The sequence below is a fragment of the Astyanax mexicanus genome, chromosome 24 (assembly GCF_023375975.1).
Source record: "Astyanax mexicanus isolate ESR-SI-001 chromosome 24, AstMex3_surface, whole genome shotgun sequence".
Classification (NCBI taxonomy): Eukaryota; Metazoa; Chordata; class Actinopteri; order Characiformes; family Acestrorhamphidae; genus Astyanax; species Astyanax mexicanus.
In genome coordinates, this window is record NC_064431.1 from 28,109,726 (window position 1) to 28,136,376 (window position 26,651).

General features: G+C 37.5%; 2 protein-coding genes across 4 annotated transcripts in view; one reads left to right on the forward strand and one right to left on the reverse strand.

The window, feature by feature from the left end:
* The window catches only part of pfkfb4a (6-phosphofructo-2-kinase/fructose-2,6-biphosphatase 4a), a 30,593-nt gene extending 17,507 nt beyond the window's left edge, over positions 1–13,086 (reverse strand). Inside the window, exons 1-2 of one of the 3 annotated variants that reach the window (XM_007256421.4) lie at positions 2,232–2,512; positions 23–139 (exon numbers count right to left, since the gene is read on the reverse strand). In XM_007256421.4, coding sequence (XP_007256483.2) covers positions 23–139; positions 2,232–2,364 — 250 coding nt within the window. In that variant the 5' untranslated portion in view covers positions 2,365–2,512. Of the gene's footprint in view, positions 1–22; positions 140–2,231; positions 2,513–12,890 lie in introns of those variants that run through there. The other 2 variants (XM_022682382.2, XM_007256422.4) reach the window with 2 other exon arrangements.
* A 10,592-nt stretch (positions 13,087–23,678) lies between these two features.
* LOC125787351 (TOG array regulator of axonemal microtubules protein 1-like) lies at positions 23,679–25,884 on the forward strand. The gene is made up of 2 exons (XM_049471438.1): positions 23,679–24,538; positions 24,638–25,884. The coding sequence occupies exons 1-2, from the start codon at positions 23,803–23,805 to the stop codon at positions 25,456–25,458; spliced, it is 1,557 nt and encodes a 518-aa protein (XP_049327395.1). The 5' UTR covers positions 23,679–23,802; the 3' UTR covers positions 25,459–25,884.
* The last annotated feature ends 767 nt before the right edge of the window (positions 25,885–26,651 follow it).

Below are 26,651 nucleotides of genomic sequence, written 5' to 3' on the forward strand. Positions count from 1 at the left end.
TTTCCATGTCTGTACTCTGTACCTTTTGTTGGCACACCAATCCAGTTGAGGTAGCGGGTTAGTTTCTTGGAGATGTAGGTCTTCCCCCGAGCCGGGAGGCCCACTGTGACTATGAGAGTGGGGCAGTTGGTCATGCATACTGAAACGACAGAAACACACACACTTTTTTTTTTTTTTACACCAGAGGAACACCAGAAACACAGTTCCTGTGAAATGACCAGAACATTATCTACCAGAGCTCCGTGTTGCTTTTAAAACAACCAAATTCACAACACTTTAAAGCCTCATGTTCTCAGCTTTTATAACGGCTGTAAATCCGTTTACACTAACAGATCTGATAACCAAGAACAGTCTCTGAACCTTCCTTCCAACTCCACCACTAAAAAGCAGCATGTCACTGTGCGCTCACTGGGCAGAGGTCAATCAAATCTCAGCGGCCATAAAATTGCATCATTTCAATTTTAATGTCGCAGTGGAAAATAGATAAATAACGAGGTGAAAGGAGCATGTCGATCCGTTTTAAACAAAACAACAAAACAATAACCCCCCCCCCCCCCCCCCCCCCCCACCAGCAGCAGCAGCAGCAGCAATGGAGACCCCCGAACCTGAGGGCTTTGTGGACCACAAAGGATCCACAGACAAAGGGCTTCCTTTATTTGTTCTCAGTAGGAGTCAATAAAAAGCACAGTCTGGTCTAAATTAATGAACTTTACAGAGGTTTATTGTGCAGACTTGGTGTGTATAGGACGTGAACGTGCATGACTGTGTCACATGACTGCACTGTCCATTACAGACACTTGTTTACCTGTTTACTAGATTACTATGTGCTGAAAGAAGGAAAAATGCATGGAAAGTGAGAAAAAAACAACATGCATTTATATGTAAAATATATAAACTTTAAATCTCAAAGGACAACAGCTGGTGTCCAATCACAGATCAAGATTACATAACAGATCAGAGTCCTTGGGGACATCACAGCATTGTCCAACAGCTCTGTCCTAACCGCCTGAGAGACAGCGGGTCTCATCAACTACACTTTTTTTTATGTATCTGAAATATTGTGACATGGCCCTATAATAATATTACCTACTTTTATTTTGTGCTTACGTTATGTATTTAAAATATTATACTCCTATAACGTTCAAAATATAGTATCATCATACCAGTGGCACAAAATAAAATACAATGACTTTAATCTTAAAGGTGCTTTAAATCCCTGATTTTTGCTGACTCCATCCTCAGCTCAAATGTGAAATTTAAAAACTTTACGATGTATGGGTTTAGGGGTGGGACAAGGGGGAGATTTTCTAATCATATCCGAGGCTTAAAATAGTCTTATATAAACAGATATATAAATAGAATACAACAATAATAATTGTTTATGGCAATACATTCTGGAACAGTACGTTTATCGCCCAGAATTTTTGTCATTTTTTCACTTAATTTATATAATTCCTGTTGCTTTTATTTAATTTTACTGTTTTTTTTATCTGATTGTATTATTGTATTGTATTTGTGTTATTTTTGTAACTAATGTAATGATTTGGGAACAGTGTTATTAACATTATAGGTCAATAAATAAAATAAAAAAATCTACTTTGAATCTATATATTTTTTTTCATTTACCAGCCACACTGTAAACAAGATTACTGAATGCGATAAATAAATATAGCTAGCTATTTAGCACAGCACTGCACAGAACAGCGTAAAAGAGCCCAGCACAGCCGAGCACAGTTCCGGGTGCTCTGTCGAGATATGCTCACCAGCGATATATGCTTCTTACCCCTATTGCGCATGCGCGGATCCACACTTTTTGTATTTTTTTTGGAGTGTTTTTATGGTAATTCCGCTAATTTGTCGCAAGAACTAAGCAGAGCATGCTGTGAATATTTGTCTGAGTGTTTTAGATATGTTAAAAAAAGTTGATAATAGAGCGGTTTATCATAATAAGCAGTAATAATAAAGACAATGAAAAACACAACAACTGGCTCCAAAATCAAGCCTTTTCCTTGTTTACCGTACCCTCATATATTGATTGATTAAGGCTTTACCAATATTCTACTGAGACTTCTGCCTGGAGCTCTTCCAAATATTGTGTTTTTTTCTGGTATTTTTTTATCTTATATAAAAAAAATACAAAAATAAACAAACTACGGTAACACGGTTTGACAGTGTAGAACACCTCGGCAGAACACCGGCTTCCCCCAGCTAACTCTACCGGCACTACATACCCCTCCTCTGGGAGATGTGCTTTTCAGGCAGCCCGTTTTTGCAGGGCATCCAGATTTTCTTCAGCGGGTTCTGGGTGAGCTCCCGGGACGGGGTGGGCCCGCACGGATCCATGCTGCCGTCCGCAGCGCTCATCTCCCCGCTGAGCCGAAGCACTGAGGCGCTACCAGCCTTTCAGCTCCTCCACACATCACACAGCGCTTTATTATACAGAGAGAGGAACAGCAGGACGCGCTACCGTAATACACCCAAAACACGCGCAGTCCCAGACACGGTAATATTTTGTTGATGCGCAAAAAATGACCAGGCTGAAGGGACTTAAAATGTGATTTTTTTGCTCAATGTGGCTTCGATCATATTTTTGAACATGGCTGTGTGAATATGCCAAATCAGATTTTTTTATATCAGATTTAATTGACTTTTATATGTGGTCTTAAATAAGATTTGTATCCAATCCTTTGACATAGGACATGAATGTAAACAGAATTCATGCATCTTTTTGCTTTTACCCACAGATCTCTAGGTGCAGCTGTGCAGCTATAGCTGCAAAAACAGCAAAAGCAAGCTGTGGCCTTTTTTCACCTCCTCGACCTGAGCATGAACTTCAGACCAGCTGTTTACTCTCCACTCCAGCAAAAGATGCTCTGCATATGAGCTGCTAACTCATCCATTTCCCTTTATTTTTTTATTTTTCCTTTTTTTTTTTTTTTTTTTTCTACGAGTCGTTTATGACGTTTTTTGTCGTTGTGAAGAAGCGATGTTTATACATGTATCAATGTGCGCACGTGATGCGTTTTAGGGACAGATTAGTTCACATTACACATAGGCACATAGGCTGCATTCACATTACAAGCCACTTTGCTCAAATCCGATTTTGAGCTCAGATCGGATCTTGACAGTTCACATTCACAAATGTAAGTGACCTATATCTGTGTGTAATGTGAATGAATCTGTCCCTGAAACACCTCACATGAGATGCACACGTAGTGCATAAAAGGAAAAAAAAATGCATGAATTCCAATTTGACCATTCACATTCATATCGCGTGTCCATGGATCAAATATGTATCCGATTTAGGACCACAAGTCAAAGAGAGTCTGATTTTGAAAAAAATAAATTTAGCACATTTACACAGCCATGAAAAAATAATATCTGAGCCACATTAAGCAAAAAATCAGATTTAAGTCACTTCAGCCTGGTAATGTAAATGTAGCCTTACATATGTGAATGTGAACCATCTAGATAGCCAAATCCGATCTGAGAAAAAAATCTGATTTTAACAAAGTGGCTTTCAATGTGAACACAACGTAATGCGCAACATGGGTCAAAATTGGAGATGTGGATTTCATTTTTCAGCAGGATTCGGCACACTGCCCACACTGCTAAAAGTACCATTTGGTCTTATATAATGTTCTAATGTTCTGAGTCCCTGATTTTTGGGCTTTTATTTGGTTGTAAGCCACAATCATCAACAAATGCTTAAAATAGATCTGAATTACTGAAATAAAGTAACTTTTCATTGATATACATTTTTTTGGGATGCATTAGTGCTATTTATTGTGAGACAGTAACATTGTGCTTTAAAAATATCATGACCAAAGCAGTAATCTATCTTTAAAACTAGTGTATTATTTAATGTGAACTAATGTTAATTTGCAGTATCATGTTTTTATTATGTTTTATGTATTAGTTTTTTTAAAAAACTGAACAAAACTAAACAGCACATATGCAATATTTGTGCAGAACCTCTGCTATGCCTTTAACGCTACATTTCAGTTGGGGGGCGAGTTACTACGTGCCATGGCATCTACTGTACTATACCCATCTACTATAGGCCATACAGGTTGGTCTTTACAGGCTGAATTCTATAGCATTTAAACCAAATGAATACAGCCTCTTCTATGTACTCATGTGTGTTTTAATTATATCAATATTTAAAGGTAATAAAACATACTTTCTTTGCTTTAAATGCATAGAAACAGCATGCACAAACAGTACCTGCACAAATAGTAAGTCGACTATTGTAAGTCACTTTGGACAAAAGTGTCTGCTAAATGTAATGTAATGTAAAGTAAAATAGTAATTTATATTAAAAAGGTCTGAATTTCAACATGTTTATTGAATGTGCCTAAACACATGGCAGACTGGGTTTCAATCACAATTCACACAGACACTTGCATTGTGTTGCATTTAACATCCACACGGTGGCAGCTGTGGTCAGTACCAACACATCCCCACACCCTGTGTGATGAACATCTTTTAGAACTGGGTGCGCAACCAGTTTTGCCCTTTTTAACCCAAAAGAACCCATGATCCTTGGCCTTTTTGTGCCAAAGACCCTTTTAAATCTATATAAAGTTCCTTACAGCACTTTGTCCTTAAGTCTTGAAGTTGCTAAGTGACATATACTGAACATCACGAGAGCATCACTGCAAGGCAATGTACATTTACCTTATTTATAAAACATAGGTGTGCTAGTGGGTTAGTTCTGGAGATAAAACTAAACTAGTTTCATTTTAAAACAGATCTGTTCAAACATTTTTGCCATTCAAACAATTAAATAAATATTTTACATTCCAAAAAAATAGTTCTGACCTGATTTCTAGAACAAACTGTTACTAATAGTTTAGAAATTGTTGTGTTCACTTATGTTACATCATGATTTTAACCTTAAAATATTTGTAGATATGTTCCCACAGTAAGAAAAAAAAAAAACAATGAGCTGCTCGCTTGAATTTATCTGATTCAATTTTGAATTTTGTCTCAATATTCAGAAATGGGTCTGGGCTCTTATGGGTTAAATCCCAAACAGTACTTTTGAAATGGTCATAAAGAGACTAAAACAACATGTTGTTTTCTGTAGTCTAAACATACTAGTGCTCCTAAAAAAAAAAAAGAATTGAAAAATTACTATATTTCAGTAATTCAATTCAAAATGTGAAACTCATATTGTATAGATCTATGACACACAGACTGATCGATTTTAAGCGTTTATTTCTTTTACTGTTAATGATTATGGCTCACAGCCAATGAAAACCCAAAAATCAGTGTCTCAGAAAATTAGAATATTATATAAGACCAATTGGTACTTTTTGTTCCTGCTGGAAAATGAAATCTGCATCTCCATAAAAGTTGTCAGTAGCAGAGGGAAGCATGAAGTGCTGTAAAATTTTCTGGGAAAACAAACTTGCACTGACTTTAGACTTGATAGTAAAAAACAGTGTACCAACACCAGCAGATGACATGTCTCTCCAAACCATCACTGATCACTGATTGGTGGAAACTTCACACTAGACCTCAAGCAGCTTGGACTGTGTGTCTCTCCACTCTTCCTCCAGACTCTGGTCTCTTGATTTCCAAATGAAATGCAACATATTTTGCTAATGTAAACTATGTAGCTTAACAGCAACAGGCTCAACACTATACAGAAGTAAATTAATAAAACCAGAAGAGAAACAAGAACAGGAACCTCCCAACCACAAATCTGCAATAAAGGAATTGCCACTCTAAACCACAACAGATTTCAACACAAATCTCCACACGCAGCCATCAGTGAACTGTACACGCAGTATATTTGATTAATCAGACAGACTAATCTAACTAATCTAACTGGTACTAAAGACCAGGGGCCTCATGTACTAAAGGTGCGTACGCACAAAAACATTGCGTACGCCATATTTCACACTCACGGTCAGATGTACTAAATTTGAAATTTAAAGTGCGTTCCACCACGGCACTTTCGTTTCGGGCATACGCATGTTTTTTTGTATGTATGAATTGTGTTTTTTCATTTGGCGACACTTAGAGGCGATGCATTGAAATTACAATTATTAGGATATCCTTTATGCACACATTATAGTAAGCATTATTGGGTAAAATAAAGTAAATTAATTAGACAATTTCATTGTCTTACTGAAATAATCGTTCAACGTGTTTCCACTTATAGCTTATAAAAACATGCATAAAGGTTTGAGCTGGAGTTGTTGGAGATGGCAGAGTTGGCATTATTGGAAAATATTGCTAATGGCCGAATTCATTGAGATATGTTTTTTTGGCCCATGAGATTTCCAAGAGAGTGCGTGATGAGTGGCTTCTTGGTGAGCAACTCAATTAAAGCATTTAAGTGAAAGCATTTATTATACATCTTACAATAAATACATTTAAGACATGGGTAATTATTAGTTATCTTGCAACACTTTTTCTTGTTGACTTGCATGTTTTACTCTAGCATATTATTATTGTTATTATTATTATTATTATAACATTATACTCTGCGTAATTGAGTGGAGGAGACATGGCAGGTGTGATGTTTTCGTGCATTTGTGCTTGATTTCAAGTTGATTGCGATGTACTAAGAGAAAGTACGTGGGATTCTGCCTACGCATGGTTTGATAAATCCTGAGCGTACGGAACTTTTCAGTAAAAAGTTTGCGCAAGTCTTAGTACATGAGGCCCCAGGACTTGAGTAAAAGTACAGGAGCTCTATCAATAAAGTGACTTAAGTAGAAGTTAAAGTGTTCTTTAAGCATTATAATTAAGTACATGTACTAAAGTATTTGACATTTGTTTTGTACTTAAATATTACAAGTAGTTTATCCTAAAATGTTAGAAATAAGTGGTCAGCAAATCTCTTTCTGTAGTAAAACAGTTTAAAAGATGCTCGAATATTACAACCTAAAATAGTATATAGCGTCTACATGCCTCATACAACTAAAATATAATGTATAAAATAAATCTAATTAATTTGTTTTGTTGAGCATTTGCATCACTATATATCACTCTGCTACAAATCCAGCTCAAGACCAGCAGAACAACCAGAAAAAGCATATGCTATGCTGGTAAGCTAGCTCTTACCAGTGTGTTGTATCTGGATGACCAGCTGGATTTTTCATTTCAACATAAGAAATAGAAAAAAAATTTAATAGGCCCCACTCAATATGCTGCGTCTTAAACAAGGAACCACCTGCTTCATTTTGGTCCCAAACTATTTTTGAAAATGTCTGTCCAGTGATTCATCAAGCCACCCACATGACATCTGTCATTTGTTCGGGATGCTTCCAGCAATGCATAGTGAAATCTGTTATCAATGATATTCATAGAGCAGCAGACGTACTTATCGACACTGAAAAGCCTGTTATGACGGTTATGACAGTCATAAAAATGTTGCTGTATTAACAGGGTGGGCAATTAATTTACCCAAGGGGCTGCATAATACACTGAGGCTGTTTTTGGAGGGTTCAATGTTAAATTAATCTCTTTATATATAAAAAAAAAATTATAAGCTGTTACTGGTCATTAGAAAAATGTGGAGCACATATAGTAAAAAAACAACATTATTATAATCAATATTTAACCAACATTCACATAAAGAGTTCTAATCAAAATGTTTATGCCTTTGGAGTAAAAAGCAGTATTAAATTTAGTTAATTCAAAGTACTACAGCAATTTGGTTTGTAGTGTAATTACCCTATTAACTGTTTTTTAATAGTTTTCAATAACTTTTTTTCTCGTTCACTGAGAAAAATCTAGTATGTTTTGGGCCTAAACAAGTGCAGCAAAGTCCAGTTTAGTTTCGGAGGCTTTAAATGCTCAGGTGTGCTGTATTTATAACATGCTCATGTTTCCATTTTTCAGTATTGCTGAAGCAGCATTAGCATTAGCCGCTAACTGTGCTAAGCGCTAGTTCTTTTGCCTTTCAGAGGTGAGTATTACGGACTGTAGTCTGCATGTTTACTGTGTTAACACAAGCTATGTGAGACAAACCACTAGTTAAAATCGCCATAGGTTACTGGAACACGCAGGGTTCCTAAGTGTAGCGCTGTTGGGCTGCATTTATTAGCGCTAACTGTTGCTAGCACCAGCTAGCTAGTTAGCCGCTAATGCTAATGCTGCTGCACCCAGCTGTAGTGGAAATCTAGAAATTTAAGCTTACTGTAAATAAACGGAAGCGTTTTAATCACCCGAATAAACAGTTTTCAGGAGAGAAATCTGTGTAGATTAACATCCTATTTTTTTATTTTTAAAGAAATAACTCACAGTTTTGATTACTTAGCCTAGCTTTACTTAACTTAGTTACCCCCCTCCCCCACCCCATCCAGCAACAATACCTACTAAATTAGAAGAATACATCCCTATTCCTTACTATAAAGATAATGTGACTTATAATACAATATGCATGAAAATAGACCAGGAAATAGACGTTCACGCGCCTTGTATCTATATGAAAAATACATAGACATACAAAAGTTATAATAAAACTTTGGTAGTTTACAGTGCAGTGCAGACGGTGCTATCAGCCAATAAACAGTTTACTAAATAAAATAATAAAAAGCTAAAGTCAGATTAATGCATATGTATTTACCCTTCATGGCATGGACTACATTTTAATATCATGCTGATCATTGAATTAGAGGTATTGGAGCCCAAAATGCACGTAAAATATGCAGCTGCTTTATTATGGTTGCTGTAATAAAAATACAATCAAACTGCAGAATGTTGCCTTGAGGCCACAGTTGAAAAAGCACTTTTTATGTTTTTTTTGGTACCTAAAAAGCCAATTATACTTCTTTACACATTCTTGCACACATTCATGTTTTTGTTTATAAAGTGATTTCAATTAAACCATGTATATGTTTTAAAAAATTATGTATTTTTCTGCCCATATCCTGGCATTACGTCTCATGTTCCTGAAAGGATCTTCAGGTGAAACCCTCACAAAACCACTTTTATGCCTCTCTGTGTTGGAAAGAGGCATGCCTTGTAATATTAAATGTTAAAAGTAGATAAAAAAAAGATTTTTGCATGGTATGTGATAAAAGAGTGATATAACCAAGAAGGTGTTATAGGGTTAAGAACATTTGCTGTAGGTGGGATCAATAAAACAATAGGAATTAATAAGGGTTTGCTCTTAGTTATCGTCACGTTTTTTATTGATCTATCTATACAGATTTATCGTGTCTGGCTTATTTATTTATGTTGCTGTAATATTTATGAAATAATGGATCCAATAATATATATTTAAAGCAGCACTGTAGCTACCCTCAGTTAGATCCATAATGAATCTTAAAAGAAAATCAATGTGCTTTTGTTACAGTAACTTACAGTAACCCTGCAGAAGAACAGGTAGAGTCAGGTTTGTGTACATTATGGAGAAGGGTGTAAACTCTGGTTTAGTCAAACTCCACTATTTCAGCTGTTATATAACTCGAGCCTCAATAGGGCAACTGTCCCTCTAATCTTCTATACTGTACTCTTAACAGCTCTCATGGGGAAAACAGCAGCTCCACCTGTATGGTAAACAGCACAGAGTCATAATGGAAAATCTGTGATACTGATGCAAACAATAACAACAGCTTACAGTCTCTATGCACTGTCTGCATACTGCACTGTGCAAAGTTTCTAAAATAAGTCTCATTACAACTGCCTTGGGCAGTGTGTGTTCACCTGCAACATTAGTGAAATGTGCAACCCCATAAACACTGTTATTGTTCTCGTTAAATTATAATGGCCAAGCCGCAGTTTCATTTACGCACTTGCAAAATAAAGGTCATGCAGACAGACAGTCTCTACTCTGAGTTATGAAGTCACCTAAATGATGCACATCTTGTTTTAGGGTCAGCAATATTACAGACACATAAAAACTGTTATATAATAAAACTAAGAAGCTTTTCTAATGATATTTAAAAATCATGTTTAACCCCTTAACATGCCTACAGGTGTAGGTGATACAAAACCCTTTTTTCTGCAGTAAAATAACTTATTTACACCCTGAAAATTTGAGGGCTCTGCCTGTCCACTTTCTACTCCACTTAATAATTCCAGATCAGTAACAGGAATATTCAATAGAGCTCAAATCCTTCTGTTTAAAAATAGATGTAAAAAACTACACAAACATAACGAAACTAAAGTTTTTTTTTTATTTGTATTCAGGAAAATATTGATTTTAAAATAAAGTTCAGGAAAAAATCTATGTTATGATTTTGTTCATTATATCTTAACATAAGCAGATTTATTTAAATAAATATTTTTATATTTTCTATTACAATTACAATTATGCTTTTTTAGTAATGTTCTTTATCAAACATGAAAGCTTTTTACGAAATGCTTGAATAGAACAGAGTTGTTCCAGCAAATGGCTTTATAGCATCCGGATCAATCGGATAGATGCATTGTGCCTCTAGTCCAAAGGATCCAAAGGGGTTCCATTTGCTGCCCATCCAGCTATAGCTCATCTTATTGGACAGACAAAAAGCAGCCCTGGACCACTGCACTGCCAAAAATCTATTGGCAAAAACTAGACAAAATATATGTACTTTGTGTAAGCTTATATTAAGAAAACACTGGAAAATCGACCAATGGGTCAAGCAAAAGTTTCTTTGTAAGATGCATTAAAATAAGCAATTAAAAAAGTATCTAAATGAGTGTAGTAAGATCTCTTTTGGAAAATGTATAATTTGGACACAAGAACCACAATAACATTATGGTGCCTTTTAGTGCTTATTTTGAGTTCAAATTACTAAGAATGGGGCGAAAATTCTAAGTAAGACTGATTAATATTATTAAATAATATAATCAAACCAAAATACTTTGTGAAGTATTTAGGTGCTCTGATCTTGGGTTAAGCTGTTTACTTTCGGTTTCTGAGGCTGGTAACTCTGATTAACTTTATCCTATGCAACAGAAGGAACTCTTGCTCTTACTTTCCTGGGGCAATCCTGATGAGAGCCAGTTTCATCATAACATTTCTGATGCTATTTTCTGCGATTGACTGACCTTTATTTTTTATTAAAGTATTTTTTTCTTTACTTAGTTGAGTAGTTATATATATTATATTATAACATTACTTAAATAGGGCTCATTCACTGTATACCTGTAACTCTACCTCTTCACAACAACTTTACAACTGATCCTCTCAAACACATTAAGAGACAAGAAATTCAAGTAAGTAATTAACTTGACAAGTTCAGCACAGCTGTTAACTGAAAGCCTGAATTACAGGCAACTCTACCTTATAAAGCTGACTGAGAAAATCCAGCAAAGATGTGCAAAACTGTCTAATCTAAGCAAGAGGTGCTACTTTGAAGAATGTAAAATACAAAACATATTCAATTTTAAGTAAGACTGATTAAGATCATTATTCCCAAAATAAACAAACATCATTAATAAATGAAATAAGCATAATAGAAATCAGAGATTTTTCTTTCTTTCTGTTTTTCCCATCAGCAGCACGCATGCATTTTAACCTAATACATTAAAGTGAATGACATCAGGGCTGCAGCCATGCTGGGAAAGACAGGAGAGCAGAGGAGAGGAGCCTTAGGTTCAAAACGTGAGCTTGATATGAGCTAAAATACAATCTGCACAGCCTCAAGGACACATGTAATAAAGATAAAACCCTGATCTTTAATTCTAGCTTCTTTATAACATTATTTAAGCTGAAATGAGCCCAAAATAGCTATGGAAATCCATGCACACAGACATCAAAACAAGAGCACGTTCATTAGAGCATTATACTAGCTAAAATACAAATCTGCAAAACCTCAATGACACATGTGTTCATAATAAAACCCTGATCTTTAATTCCCACACGTTTTAAACATGATTTGAGCTAAAATTAGCTCAAAATAGCTGTTGACATCCATGCACATACAGCCATCAAAACAAGATCACGTTCACTAGAGCATTATATCAGCTAAAATAAAGATCTGCAAAACCTCAATGACACATATGTTCATGATAAAAATCTGACCTTTAATTACAGCTTGTTTAAAACATGATTTGAACTAAATGTAGCCCAAAATATCAGCGGACATCCATCAAAACAAGAGCACGTTCAGTTAGCTAGCTAACTATAGTTAACTGGCATGGGTTATTCCATTCATTGCCACAGCAAGCACAGTAAACGGAGCACAGGGATACTAGCTAACCCAGCGAGCTAAACACACATATACATGTATATTTATCCACATATATCCTCTGTAAGGCTCTGTAATGTGTGTTAAACTGTGTAAAACGCGCAGTCTGGCTGAAGTGTTGTGTCGTCTTATGCTACCATCGATATGTGCTTCTTTACGGCACTGCGCATGCGCCGACCAACATGTTATTTTATTTTTTTGTAACGTTAGCTTGTTTTCATTATAATTCCTTGAGTTTTCATCGGGAACATTAAACAACCTGCTTGAATGTTTAAAAAAAAAGAAAATACTAGTTAAAAAAAAACAAAATAATAAACCTATAATTTAACTAATAATAAAAAAAATACGGGTTCTAATCATATAACGTTATATGATCATAACTTGTTTAAACTGTAACTGATACAGATTTAGTCAGATCCACATATCCTACCTACAGGCTTCTGCTGGAAGTATTTTCTGAAAATTATATTTTTTAATGGTGCTTTTTGTATTTTTACCTCTTTAAAAAAATGAAATAATACAAGGGTAGCACGGTTTGACAATGTAGCACAATTAGACAGAACACCGGGCTTGATGCTGAGCTAGAAAACGCTGCTGATCTGAGAACTGCTGAACGCACGCCGCCTACGTGACACGTCCTGTTTACATGGTGTGCACACAGGGAACAGAGCGCGAGCCGAGCCCAGAATAAAAGCCCCACAAACCCCGCCGGCTCCGGCTCCGGCCCCGCAGCCCCCCGGGTCTTACCCGTCCTGTCCGGGTCTCCGCGTGTATGGTTGGACCGGCCAGCCCCCCTCATCGCTCCTGGTCCACTGCTGCTGCTGCTGCTGCTGCTGCTGCTCCTCGCACTGTTTATCCAGGGCTGGAGTACAGCGTGCGAGCGCGCGCGCTTGAGAGTGTGTGTGTGAGTGTGTGAGAGAGCGTGAGTGTGTGTGAAGGAGGAGTGGAGAAGGCTGGCCTGCTAGCTGCTTTCTGATTGAAACATCTAAAACAGCTAGAAGGCCGCCCACCTCTGAATGAATGAGACTAGAAATAACTTAGCTACACACACACACACATTTATACAGCTCTGGAAAAAAAATGAAACCACTTAAAATGACGAGTTTCTATGATTTTACCAAATTGAAAACCTCTGGAATATAATCAAGAGGAAGAACTGCTTAAAAGTTTGGATCAGGAGTGAGTAGCATATCCAAAAGTTATCCAAAAGCAGTGTGCAAGACTGGTGGAGGAGAACATGCAAGATGCCACAATGCATGAAAACTGTGATCAAAAACCAGGGATATTCCACCAAATATTTATATTTCTTTGCATTATTTGAGGTCTGAAAGCTATGCATCTTTTTTGTTTGTTTTATTTCAGCCATTTCTACTTTTCTGCAAATTAATGTTCTAAATGACTATTTTTATTTTTATATTTAATTTGGGAGAAATGTCTGTAGTTTATAGAATAAAACGACAATGTTAATTTCACTCAAACATATACCTATAAATAGCAAAATCAGATAAACTGATTCTGAAACTGGAGTGGTCTCATAATTTTCTTTTCAGAGATGTCACTAAATATCGTCATGGTCTAACTGGATTAGGCCATGACAGCAGACTGTTGCAGAGCAGGTAATTATAAAGCAGCTCCCTGCTGACTTTCGGTCTAAATTGAGAAGGACAATTTGACCTACTGTAGTGGTTGGTATCTCTGCTTCTGCATTCAGAAACACATTTAGCAGCTTTGCTAAAGCTACTTTATCACAGACCTCACCTGAAAGGGACTGGTGGTTAGCATGCTGTGAAATACTGTATTTAAGACACATGCACTGACTGTATGGGGTATAATGCTGACTGGGATTTCCCAAGAACAAAATCTTGTTGTACGTCAGGTGAGGTGAAATTCTCAGACTGTGTCAGAATGACTAAATAACAGCCAAACACTCTGACACAAAGGCTGCTGTTACGAAATAACGTGGCTCAGTTAAAACACGTTGTTGAGTAAGCAGGTGTTGAATTTTTAGAGACGCCCCAGATTAGGGAATGAATCGGCATTAAAACACGCCCTTGATAATGCTCTATATCCAGCATGATGCGGCTGAATTCAGGACGTCCATTCTTAAAGGACCCATGCAATTAATTCTGAATTAATTTTTACACAACCATTTTCCTATCTCAATTTGAACTGGATATTTTTCATACTGTCCCTATAGTACTCTTGTACTCTTATAAACAACCTCTGTTCTGATTAGTTTCCGTGTATTGCACCTCATTCCAAAAGCAGGCCAGGCTTCGGTGTACAGAACAATCTGTCCGGGGACATCAACAAAAAAAGACGCAGCTAGAGTGTACCATTCACTCTATGTGGTCCAGCATGTACGCTCTATATATAGAAATCGCGTCTGTTGTGTCTGTCTAATCACATTTATGATGTCACAAAGACACAAGCTCATTTACATAACTCCACCCATTCATCTTAAAAATGTTCACCTTCATCTGTCATCTGGCTGCTGTTATAAGTTATAGGCAGTGTTTCAGATTGGACTGCTTCTTTAATAAGGCTGAATACAAGACAGCCAATGATAACAGAGATTATTTGTATATATTGTATTTGTTGAGACCCCTTCAAGTGAATGCATTTAGATACTTCAACTAAGTTGTTGCATCCATTGCTGCTAACACAAATGTGCAAATGCACACACATAGCTTTTCTAACCCTAACCCTGTAGACTGAAGTATTATCAATAGAAAAGGATTTGTATCTAAAGCAGATAATCACAAACATATTGGCACCATGCCTAATAATGCCAGGCTTAATTGGGCTAGAGGAGTACCATGGTATTCCTGCATCTGATACTTACGAATGATAAGAGTTTGGGATTATTATCCAACATCTTGACCTTACTAAAGCTCTTCTCATTGAATTCAATCAAATCCCCACAGCAATGCTCCTCCAAGATCTATCAAAAAGCCTTCTACATTGGACAGTAGACACAGTTACTTTAATCAAAGCAAGATAAGTCATTTAAAAAATATATATGATTTTGAAAAAAAAAGAAAAACAAACAAACAAAAAAAAACAATTATGGAGAGGAAATTTATGAGTTTAATAAAAAAAAATAATACATACTAATGACATAAAATATTGAATAAAAGATGGGCCCTATGTTAAAACAGCCGAATAATATTTAGATTTCCCTGATATGGAAAAATATGGAGTTTAAAAGCTGAAAATATTTGCTTTTGCTAAACACTAAATATTTAATGGGATGTTCCATAACTATGAATTTAATTTTTTTGTGTTTTGTACTTAAGAAGTAGAGAAATTTTGTGTTGAAAAAATATATATTTTTTATCAGATTCATACATTTTGGCTTATAAATAAATCCATAAATGTTCAGGTCCAAAAAATTCAAATATATGTACCAGATGTCTGATTTTTGACTGATTTCTGCATCTAAATTGTTTGAATTTAACTTATTTAGGTATTTCTCACTCACAAGCTCAAAACACAAAACAATAATTATTAAAGTCAAATATTTAAAATTGATCAAGTAAGTCCGGTAAATTTCACCTAAACATGCAACATGCAGATACAAATACTCATGTCAGCTATTAGGCTAAACATCTAAATGCTGTTCGTTGGAGAATGCCAAGTGTCTGGTGCTTAGTCTATGGCGTAAATAAGACCAAACTCAGGCATGTGATGTGCCCGCCAGGGCCTCTGCTATTTCAGGAGGCACAATGATAGCCCTTATCAACTCTGCTCAAGATAATAGCACTAATTATGAAGAGCTGCATGAGTCTGAGAGTGAGATGGTGAATGTTTGCACTGTGGAGTGATACGGAAACAAAGCAGGAACCATCAAAAAAGATGTGTTTAGTCACACAGCTTGTCTAATACCAGGCATGAGCTTGAAGGGTTTAAAGACTCCATGCATTGGGCTCCAAAATGTATTCAAAATTGCAAGTAAAGAGCTTTGTGAGTTGGGTTTTCATGGCCAATCCACTGCATTTAGGATTTATATCACCAAACAAAATTCAAAGTGTTGTATGTAGTGGTGTAAAGCACGTCGCCACTGGACTCTAGAGTAGTGTAGACACGTTCTATAGCTTTTTGAATTACATTTCTTTGTCTGGCAATCCAATGGAAGAGTCTAGGTTTGCCGGTTGCCAGGAGAACAGTACTTGTCTGATGGCATTGTGCCAAGTGTAAAGTTTGGTGGAGGGGGGATTATGGTGTGGGCTGTTTTTCAGGAGTTGTGCGTCCCCTTAGTTCCAGTGAAAGGAACGTCAGCATACCAGGACATTTTGGAAAATTCTATGTTTCATGTTCATGCAGGAAAAGTTTGGGGACAACCCCTTCCTGTTCCAACATGACTGCACAAAGACATGGATGAACAAATTTTGTGTGAAGGAACTTGACTAGTCTGACCTTTAACCCTGAATTAGAGAGGATATTGTGAACCAGACCTTCTGCTCTAACATCATTGTCTAACCTCACAAATGTGCTTGTGAAGCTGAAGACGCTATAGCTGCAAAGAGTGGGCTGATTTCATATTAAACCCTATGGCAGGGGTCGGTAATTAAGTTTGGCTGTGGGCCAGATATTTTTCAAGCCGTTAAAATAATAATTTTGTAACTCTCCAGCCCAGAGGGTTGTTGAACCCAACTGCAGAACAGTCGATCTCAAAGCAGGTGATAGTGAGCCGAAGAACTGGAGAAAATACAAGAATGGACGGAAACTAAAGTCGCGCCGAGCGCAACAGAGAGACAGGGGAGGAATGAAAACAAAAGCTCACCAGAGAAGCATTTTATTCTTCTTCTTATGTTTTTTTATGTTGTTTATTTTTTTTATGGGCCGCCTATTGCCGACCACTGCCCTATGAATTAAGAATGGGATGTCAGTCAATTTTATATGCATGCAAACGCAGGCGAGCAAATACTTTTGTCAATATAGTGTATGTACTGTATTATATATAGATAAATGAAAGTTGGTTGAAGAAGAGAAAGAAAAGAGAATGAAAGAGAGAGAGAGAAAGTGTGAGTAAAGGGGTCACATGAGAACAGGTTGACCTTTCTGTGTCCTCTGACAGGATTCTTTAGAAAGGACACAGCCATTACTGCTTCCTTCTCTCATACACATCCCTCCCTCATGCTCTCTCTCTCTTATCTCTCTTTCTTCTCTCCTCTATCTATCCCTCCTTCTCATCTTATTTCCTCCTGTCTGTGTGGTCTCTGTTCACTCTAATGAGAGGATATTCTGTTAATGTATCACTAAACAAAATCCCATATTTTTTTCCATATAATTTAACATCTTCTTCCTTTCACTGTGTGTGTGTACATGTTTATCTGTGTGTGTGTGTGTGTGTGTGTGTGTGAAATGTACTCAAAGCAGCAGAAGCTTTCAGTGAGTTTATTTAATGAAGCTGAGTAGAGAACCCTGGCAGGCATCCTATTAAAGAGCACTGGAGACAAAAATGTCCATTTATGGACTTTAAATCATGTTTTCAGAACTAGGGCTGCACAATATATTGTTTCAGCATCGATATTGTAACGTGCACTTGGGCAATGGTAACATTGCAGAATATGCAAAAATTTGTGCAATGTCAAATTACAAATTATTTTCCCAAACATCACATTGCTCTTACAGTATGTATTGCTATCTTATACCACTTATTTTACTCTGATCAGTGATGCACAGATTTCATTATTATTATTTTAATATGTTTTATGGACCTCTGGCAAAACTTCCTGTAAAATCCCTGTATTTTTTAATATCGCAATATACTGATATACAACTCTGGAAAAAATTAAGAGACCACATCAGTTTCTGAATCAGTTTCTCTGATCTTGCTTTTTATAGGTTTGAGCAAAATTAACATTGTTGTTTTATTCTATAAACTATAAACTACTATAAACATTTCTCCCAAATTCCAAATAAAAATATTGTCCTTTAGAGCATTTATTTGCAGAAAATGAAAAATGGTTGAAATAGCAAAAAAAAAAAAAGATGCAGAGCTTTCGGACCTCAAATAATGCAAAAAAACAAGTATTCATTTTTAAAGGGGTCAGAAATCAATATTTGGTAGAATAACCCTGTTTTTTAATCGTAGTTTTCGTGCATCTTGGCTTGTTGTCCTCCACCAGTCTAACACACTGCTTTTGGATAACCTTATGCCACTCCTGGTACAAAGATTTGATGGCTGGTGATCATCCATCTTCCTCTTGATTATATTCCAGAGGTTTTCAATTTGGTAAAATTAAAGAAACTCCTCAGAACCCTAGAAATATCTGGCTGCAGTTTGGAGTTTTAGGAGGTGTTGGGTTTGGTATAATGTAGGACCTGGTTGAGTTCACACAGGGAGGAAGTGCTCTGGGGAATGCAATTCCTCCCCCTTTCTCATCACTCTGGATGTGAAGAAATGATCTGGTGTGACGCATTGTTAACCAGAAGGAAGTGAAGAAGGAACATGAAGGCAATACTTGCATCAGTTTTCAGTTTGAAAACTCTGGCTACATACCAGATATTCAGATTTCAAAGAAAAACGTAACCATGCTTCTCAAGAAGTGAGAATTTCCTCTTAAAACCTACTTCTGCATTTTTAGGAAGATTCACAGTGTTTTTTTTTATTTGGGATTTGTTCATTTTAGGAGATTAATGGATCAGCACTTAAGCAGCCACCTAAACACCAAAGCACCACCTTGGATAGCAAAGCAACTGGCTAGCAACACCATAGAAACCACCCGGGATGCCATAGCGAGCTCTTAGGAACAGCACAGCAAAAAAAGTACCTTATAAACAATTTACTGTGACAACCATCTGGTATCCATTTAGCAATAAAAGAGGCAGCACATGGGATACCATAGCAACCATCTAGCAACACCAAAATAAATACCTGGGATACCATAGCAAGCTCTTAGGAACAGCACAGCAACTAAAATACCTTATGAACCATGTACCATGACAACCATCTGGTACCCATTTAGCAACAATAAAGGCACCCCTGGGATACCATAGCAACCATCTAGCAACACCAAAGCAACAAGCTAAGAAACCATAGCAGCCACCTGAGATACCATTGCAACCACTTACCAACATCATATCAACCACCTGGAGAACCATAGTAACCACCTAGCAACCACCTGTGATACCATCGTAAGCAACCACTTAGCAAACACTAAGCAACATCATAGAAACCACCTCCAACAAAATCACAACCACCTAATATCCACTATGCAACAATCATAACAATCTTGTAGTACTTAGCACTTAGCAACCCCATGGTAACCACCCGGGGTACCATAGCAACCATGTATGTAGAATACCGCTTAGCAACACCAAGTTATCATAATAGCAATCAGCTGTGATGTCGTAGCAACCACTTAGCAAACACTAAGCAACGCCATAGAAACCACCTGGGATAATGTGTGTAATAATGAGTATTTCTGAATCGCTGGGCTTATTTATTTATTTATTTGTGGGACCGCGTCTTAGCCTGTGCCGCCTATTAGAGACCTGGCATTTCTGCACTGTGCCTATATAGGATCCAGCACCTCCCAGTGGTGTTTAATGACATCGCATTTGGTTTGTCTTTGGCTTGTAAGCGCTGCTTCGTTGCTTAATTACCTACCTGTGGCGGAGTAATACATGGAGAGCTTCGGTTACAGTGCATTACCGGCTAATAATGTCACTCATAAAACGCCTTTCAGCCACTCAAATTGCAGGGTCGGAACTAACTGTGGTATTATAATCTGATAATCTGAAAGAGGCACCGTGTAATGATGCCTCTGTATTTTACAGATCTGAAGTCGGTATTTACAATAACAAACTTCAAAATCAACCCAGAACCTGCACTTCTGCTTTCAGACGCTGCAGGATTCAGTTTGTAGGACATGCTGGCATCTGAAATATGAAACTGTGACTGGGTTGTTCAGCCACCCGCCAGATGAAGCACCCTCAGCTTCCCCACAGGGCAGAAAGTGGGTGAAAGGTGACTTCTAAATTTATTCATAAGGCAGAGAGAGCTGAGCTGGGTGTCTGCCAGGCCTTGGTGCTCAACTGCTGTTTACCACAGAGACCAACCAGAGACAAAGCAGAACATTACACTAGGGTGTGTGTGTGTGTGTGTGTGTGTGTGTTACAGTAGATTAAGGCCCCAGTAGGCCTTCAGGGTTTGACTCTTTTTCTTCCCGGTGTTTGAACTGAAGCTGCTGAACAGGCATGACATCACATTTCTGCTGCCCCACCCTAACATGAAATACATCATTAACCCTTTCAGACCCTGCATCAATTACAATTAAGATCATGTAGTTTATTTTTGTCAAATATTTTGTTGCACAGAACATTAATTGAGACCTGTTGTCCATCAGAAAAGAAAAGCCCCGCCCACTGCACTGAAAAAAAGTAATACAGGCGCATTAATACTAATTCTTTGTGATTTAGAACACTTTTTTTTAGCACGCTTAGGAATAAAAAGTATAATTTGGAAAAGCTTTAAGGATTTGGTACATTGCTGTTAGGATTTGATGGCATTCAGATACTAAACAAGAGAAATAATGAGGTTTGGACCATACCATACTTTGGGCAACAGTTTGGGCACCACAAAGGTTGTCCAAAAGTTTGTGGACACAGCTCTGCTAGCTAAATGCATCGTTCTTTAGCTTGTGAATGAGGTAATGTCCTGTCGGTGGCGTTTGCATGTATTAGTAATGAAATACGTAATAAATACGTTCTGAAAAGACTGTTAACAAAGAGGCTAGAAGCGGGTCAGACGCTGCTCAGGCTGGGTTGGATTGTGAATCTCTGATGGAGCTGAAGAACGTGGAGATCTTTAATCCTTGTGTGAAATAATAAAACTCATTAGGTACACTTTAGGTGTTGTGTTCCAAATAAACATTAACCAAAGTGTATACGGGAGAGTAATGCAATTAATGTTCCAGATGTATCAGAAACATCCCAGCTAACAGAATGATGTTGGAACGTTTATGATGTATGTTTTAAAAATGTTCCAGGAAAGTTAGCCTGAAACATTACAGGAATAATGTAATGTAATAATAAACCTGTGATATAATAATAATGGTTTGCATCTCAACGTTATTAAAACGTTTTTTACATAACGTTCCCTGAAAATTCCAACATTATGCAAATGTTAAAAAAATAACATTCCCAAAACTAAAACGTTAAAACACTGACACAAGTGATGTTGCAGTGATGTTATTAGAACGCCTGGAAACATTACTGTAAATGAACATTCAGAAAACGATCTGCAAAAAAGTAAAAAAAGTAACCTTCCCTAAAATAAATCATTGACACAAGTGACGATGTAGTAAAGTTACCAGAATGTAAACAAAACGTTAAATAAAACTGTTCTAAGAACATTCAGGAAACACTGATACAATGTTAGGCAGGTGATTTTAATGTTATGGCTGATCATTGATCATAGCCAAGTCTTTATCTTATCTATAATCTGCATTTCATAGAATGTGACTGAAATCTGAAATACGAGACAGAAATATGAGACTATAAGACTCAAAACTAACAAACACAGAAACACAAACTTAAATCCGATGTTTTTTTTTCCAGTCCCGTTTTTTCCCTTTAAACGAAAATATTGGGACAAAAAAGCAAAGGACAAAGAGGAATAGAAAAAAATCTGTGAACTGAAGGCATGACCAGACACTGGAGAGAGAAATCACACACACACACACACACACACACACTTTAACACATACACACAATTACACACACTCACATTAACTCTCTGAGGTGAAAGTTCTAGGCGTTCCTCTGTTGGGAGGAGAGGAGGAGGAAGAGGAGGCAGTGTGGAGGAAGGCTAAAGGCTGAGTGCAGGATGCTGTAGGCTGGCTGGCAGTGTGCTGCAGATGTATATAATATGCAATATATATATAATATAATATATATATATATATATATATATATATATATATATATATATATATATATATATATATATATATATTAGTGGTGTGTAGTAAGACCCTTATAACCCTTCAGAGAAGGGGTGACAATAAATGCATGAAAATAATTACATAATTTTTAATCAGGAAATATATATCATAGCTATTTTATAAATAATGTCTTACACTTACAATAGCTATGATATATATGATATATATTTCCTAATTAAAAAATTATGTAATTATTTTCATGCATTTATTGCACTAATCAGCGCCACCTTGTGAAAGCTCTTCATACATATTTATGTGGTAGTTGAAGCTTGCTCAATATATATGTATATATATATATATATATATATATATATATATACATATATATTGAGCAAGCTTCAACTGCCACATAAATATGTATGAAGGGCTGTCACAAGGTGGCGCTGTTTAGTCTGCTACCTTAGATAATCAGGCACGTGCAGAGGGGAGGGCGGAGGGGGCTGGAGCACCTGCCCCTTTGGCTCTTACTGCCCAAAGTGCCCTTTTGTCAATTAAAAAAAAATTGTAAGTGTATGTGTAAAAATCATACCCTTTTTGGCCAGGAAACTACCGTATTTCATCACACTTTCCCGCCGTCTTCACGTACTAGTATTTTCCCATAAATTTCCCGTATTATATATATATATAAAAAAAAAAAACAGTATTAATCATTAATCAAAACTATGAATGAACACATGTGGAGTTTTATGTAGTTAACAAAAAAATGACCTGGCCTCCACAGTCACCGGACCTGAACCCAATCCAGATGGGTTTTTTTTTAGTTATTTTACCTTTTTTTGTTAAGTACATAAAACTCCACGTGCTCATTCATAGTTTTGATGCCTTCAGTGAGAATCTACAATGTAAATAGTCATGAAAATAAAAAAACGCACTGAAAAAAGGTGTGTTCAATATTTTGCCCTGTACTGTAGAGGATAGCTAGAATTTAGTACAACACTGGGTAATGTTGGTAGTTTAAGGCAGTAACTTAACCCTGGTCACTGCTCTAAAATTGTGTGTTTTCCAGCCGATCCAACTGATCAGCTAATTAACAATAGTTTATTGAGTTTACCTGTTAAAATGTTTTAGCCCCAAAAGGATCATAAATCAATCATTATGTAAATCCCACAGTGTATTAGACACAACATACCACCATTTATTTTATTAAGTGCCTTTAAAGCAGAGAAAGCTGTAGAATATGCAGAACAGTGGGAATATTAAGGAACAGGGATGAGAAACACTGATCTAACGTGACTTCTGTTCATTTGTAGTTTACAGTAACACCTCAGTAAGACCACAAATCAACCGCTTATAATTTTAAGTTGTAAGATGTGTTTCTGTATGGTGTTTTTAAATTCGTGCTCGATTTGCCCCCTTTTGACTTTGAGCACCAGCACCTCCAAAGGTCTCAGCATGGCCCTTTAGAAGATAATACAAATTTTATTTTCCCTACATAAAAACTCAATACAATACAAAGTGTATTAAACTGTTTAGTTCTGGAGGTACAGGGCAGAGCAGGGGAGAGAAAGGGTTCCGTGCTGCTGCTGGTGTGTGAGACGGAATGTTGGGCCTCATCGGAACTTTAGCCTGTGCAGTGATGTCATCAATGGAACTTTGTCTAGAGTTGTGATGACATCATCATCATACCAGGTTATAAAAGGACTTGTCTCTCAGTATTCCAGTCAGTAGTATCTGAAAGAGAGAGGTCTATTGATTATAGAGAGATGATAGAATCTGACTACAGTGAGGATGAAGCGCCCTTTATTATTGCGCATAGAGTTCTAGAGAAGATTAGAAAGAAGTACATGGGGTGTCTTGAACAATTGCGTGCACCACCCAATAGATTGCCACCATCAAGGCAGAGTGTACCATGTGATGTTCAAGCCCCACAGGTTGTCGTGGAACAGGAGGCTGTTGAGCCTCCAAAACCATCAAAAGCGGACACTCAGGCTGCTCGTGAGAGGGAGGACTGCTGGTCCACATTATCATTCGAGGAAATCTGTGGAACCGAGGTTGACAGGATGCTCACCCTTCTCTGCGGCGAAACGGATGATGGGCCCTTTCTTGTCGCTCATGCTGTCATAGAGAGCATTAGAACGAGGCACAAGGAGCGTCTTGAACAATTGAGCATCTTGGCCAACGTTTCAACCAGCACTCTCGAGAAGAAGCCTGTTCAACAACCTGGACCATCCCTTAAATTGCCTCCGTTCAAGGAGAGTGCGCCACGCAAAGTTCAAGCCCCAAAGGTTGTGGTGAAACAGGAGGCTGTTAAGTTTCCTGTCCTCCACACCCCCGTCCCACCACCAAAACCTGCTGCAGACAAAACCAGCAGCACATTCCACAGACTGAAGGTGAAAGTTCCGTCTCCTTGTGGGGACGGGAAATTTGGGCCCTCAAGACCCTTCCCTACCCAGCCAGCGGAGGAGGAGGAGAAACAATCGGCCTACTACACCTCACCAGGTAGCAAGATACCTCGCCTAGATAGGCAGAGGCAGCAGAGACCAGAGGATACCCAGCCAGATGAGAAGAAACTTCCGGCCTGCTACAGTTCTACTCCAGGTAGCAAGATACCTCGCCTAGATAGGCAGAAACAGCAGAGGCCAGTGGAGGCAGAGGTGGCTGCCTGCAAGAAACGGGATGCTGAGAAGCAGCACAAAGGAGGCCAACCACTGGAGCTACCAGCTCTGATCAGCGAGGAGCCCCTCGACAAGCCCAAGAAGAAACTCAGCAAGGCATTTAGTCTGCTGCAGGATGAGGACTGGGAAAAAAAGATAGAGGGACTACGGCTGATACGAGCTCTCGCAGAACACCATTCTGAGGTTCTGCTGCCAGAGCTGCGTGTTGTTTGTTTAGCCGTCACCGACGAGGTGAAGAACTTGCGCTCGGTGGTCTCTCGGGCCGCCATGTCCACCCTGGCCCATCTCTTTACTCACCTGCAGAAGAACATGGACAAAGAGTTGGGCATTGCAGCTTCCGCGCTCCTGCACAGATCTTGGGAGTCCAGCCTATTTATTAAGCAGGCAGTGGAGCTAGCTCTCAGCTACATGGTGCAACACTGTTCACCTGGCCAAGTCCTGAAAGCTCTGCTGGCTGGAGGATTTAGCCACAAAAACAGAGCCGTGAGGATCAGCGCTTCTTTACATCTGAAGAAACTGGTCCAGGTAATGGGAGCATCGAGTGTGCTGACTGGCAGGAAAGAGTTCACCAACAGTATTCTGCCTGCTCTCACCAAACTGGCTTTTGACCCCGACCAGGATGTGAGGCTCTATGCCCAGAACGCCTTAAAAATTCTGGCAAGTCACAAAGTCGGTGTGAGGATGATACACGAATTTGCATCACCCAGAGATCGGCTATCGATAGACAAAACGCTTTTGATCTAATCAATGAGGCTGAGGACACAAATGGAGACTGGACAGGGGACCTGAAGAACAACCGGACAGGGGACGCGACAAAGAACTGAACATTAGACGTGAACAAGGACATGGACTGGACAAGACTGCGTAGCAGCTCCTGATGCAGTAGTAGCTGGCATGCACACAGCTCCTTTCGCCGTGGCAGCTACTGTGCACACAGCTCCTGAGTTTTAAAAATTTGGGTAATTCGGATTATTTTGTCCACAGAAATGAATGTGGGCCGAGGAAGAGGCTGGAGGCAACAATAACTCTCTTTATAAAGATATTTTTTTCTTTGAATTTAATAAAGTTTTCTCTCTTAACATTATGAATTTAGCTTGTTGTGTTTTTATTGTCACCACTTATTGTAGTATCACATCTCAACTAGTGGGTATGGGTAAATTTCACATTTATTTACAAATAAAGAAGTTTCTGAATCAAGTTATGATTCTGTTTTAAGTAACTGGTAACACTTTATTTTGAGTGGTCCTTTGTAGATGATTAATAAACTGTCAATAGAATATCAATAACAAAATCAACAACATATCTGTACACCTGCAGTAGTGACATACATAAACATTCAAGTGACTATCTGTTTCAATGTTGTAAATGGACAGCAATCCTTTCTAACAAATAAACTACACTGTAAAAAAAAAAAGTGTAAAAAAACGGTAATTTTCCGGCAGCAGGGGCGCCAGAAAATGTCTGTAAAAAAACAGAAAAATTGTGTCATTTTTAAAACATACATAAACCGTAAAAAAACAGTTATTGTATTTACTATAATCAACGTCTATTATTGTAATTTTACAAGAAATTGCCCTTTAATTACATACATTTTTTTACTTTTAACATATTTTAATTCTTAAAAAAGTGTCATGCGCTCCTTATAAAATGGAATAATTCGTCATTTTACAAGAAATGTTCTTATAATTACATGAAATCGTTTAATTTTAACATATTTTAATTCTTAAAAAAGTGTCATGCGCTCTTTATAAAATGGAATAATTCGTCATTTTACAAGAACTTTTTCTATAATTACATGAAATCTTTTAATTTTAACATATTTTAATTCTTAAAAAAGTGTCATGCACTCTTTATAAAATGGAATAATTCGTCATTTTACAAGAAATGTTCTTATAATTACATGAAATCGTTTAATTTTAACATATTTTAATTCTTAA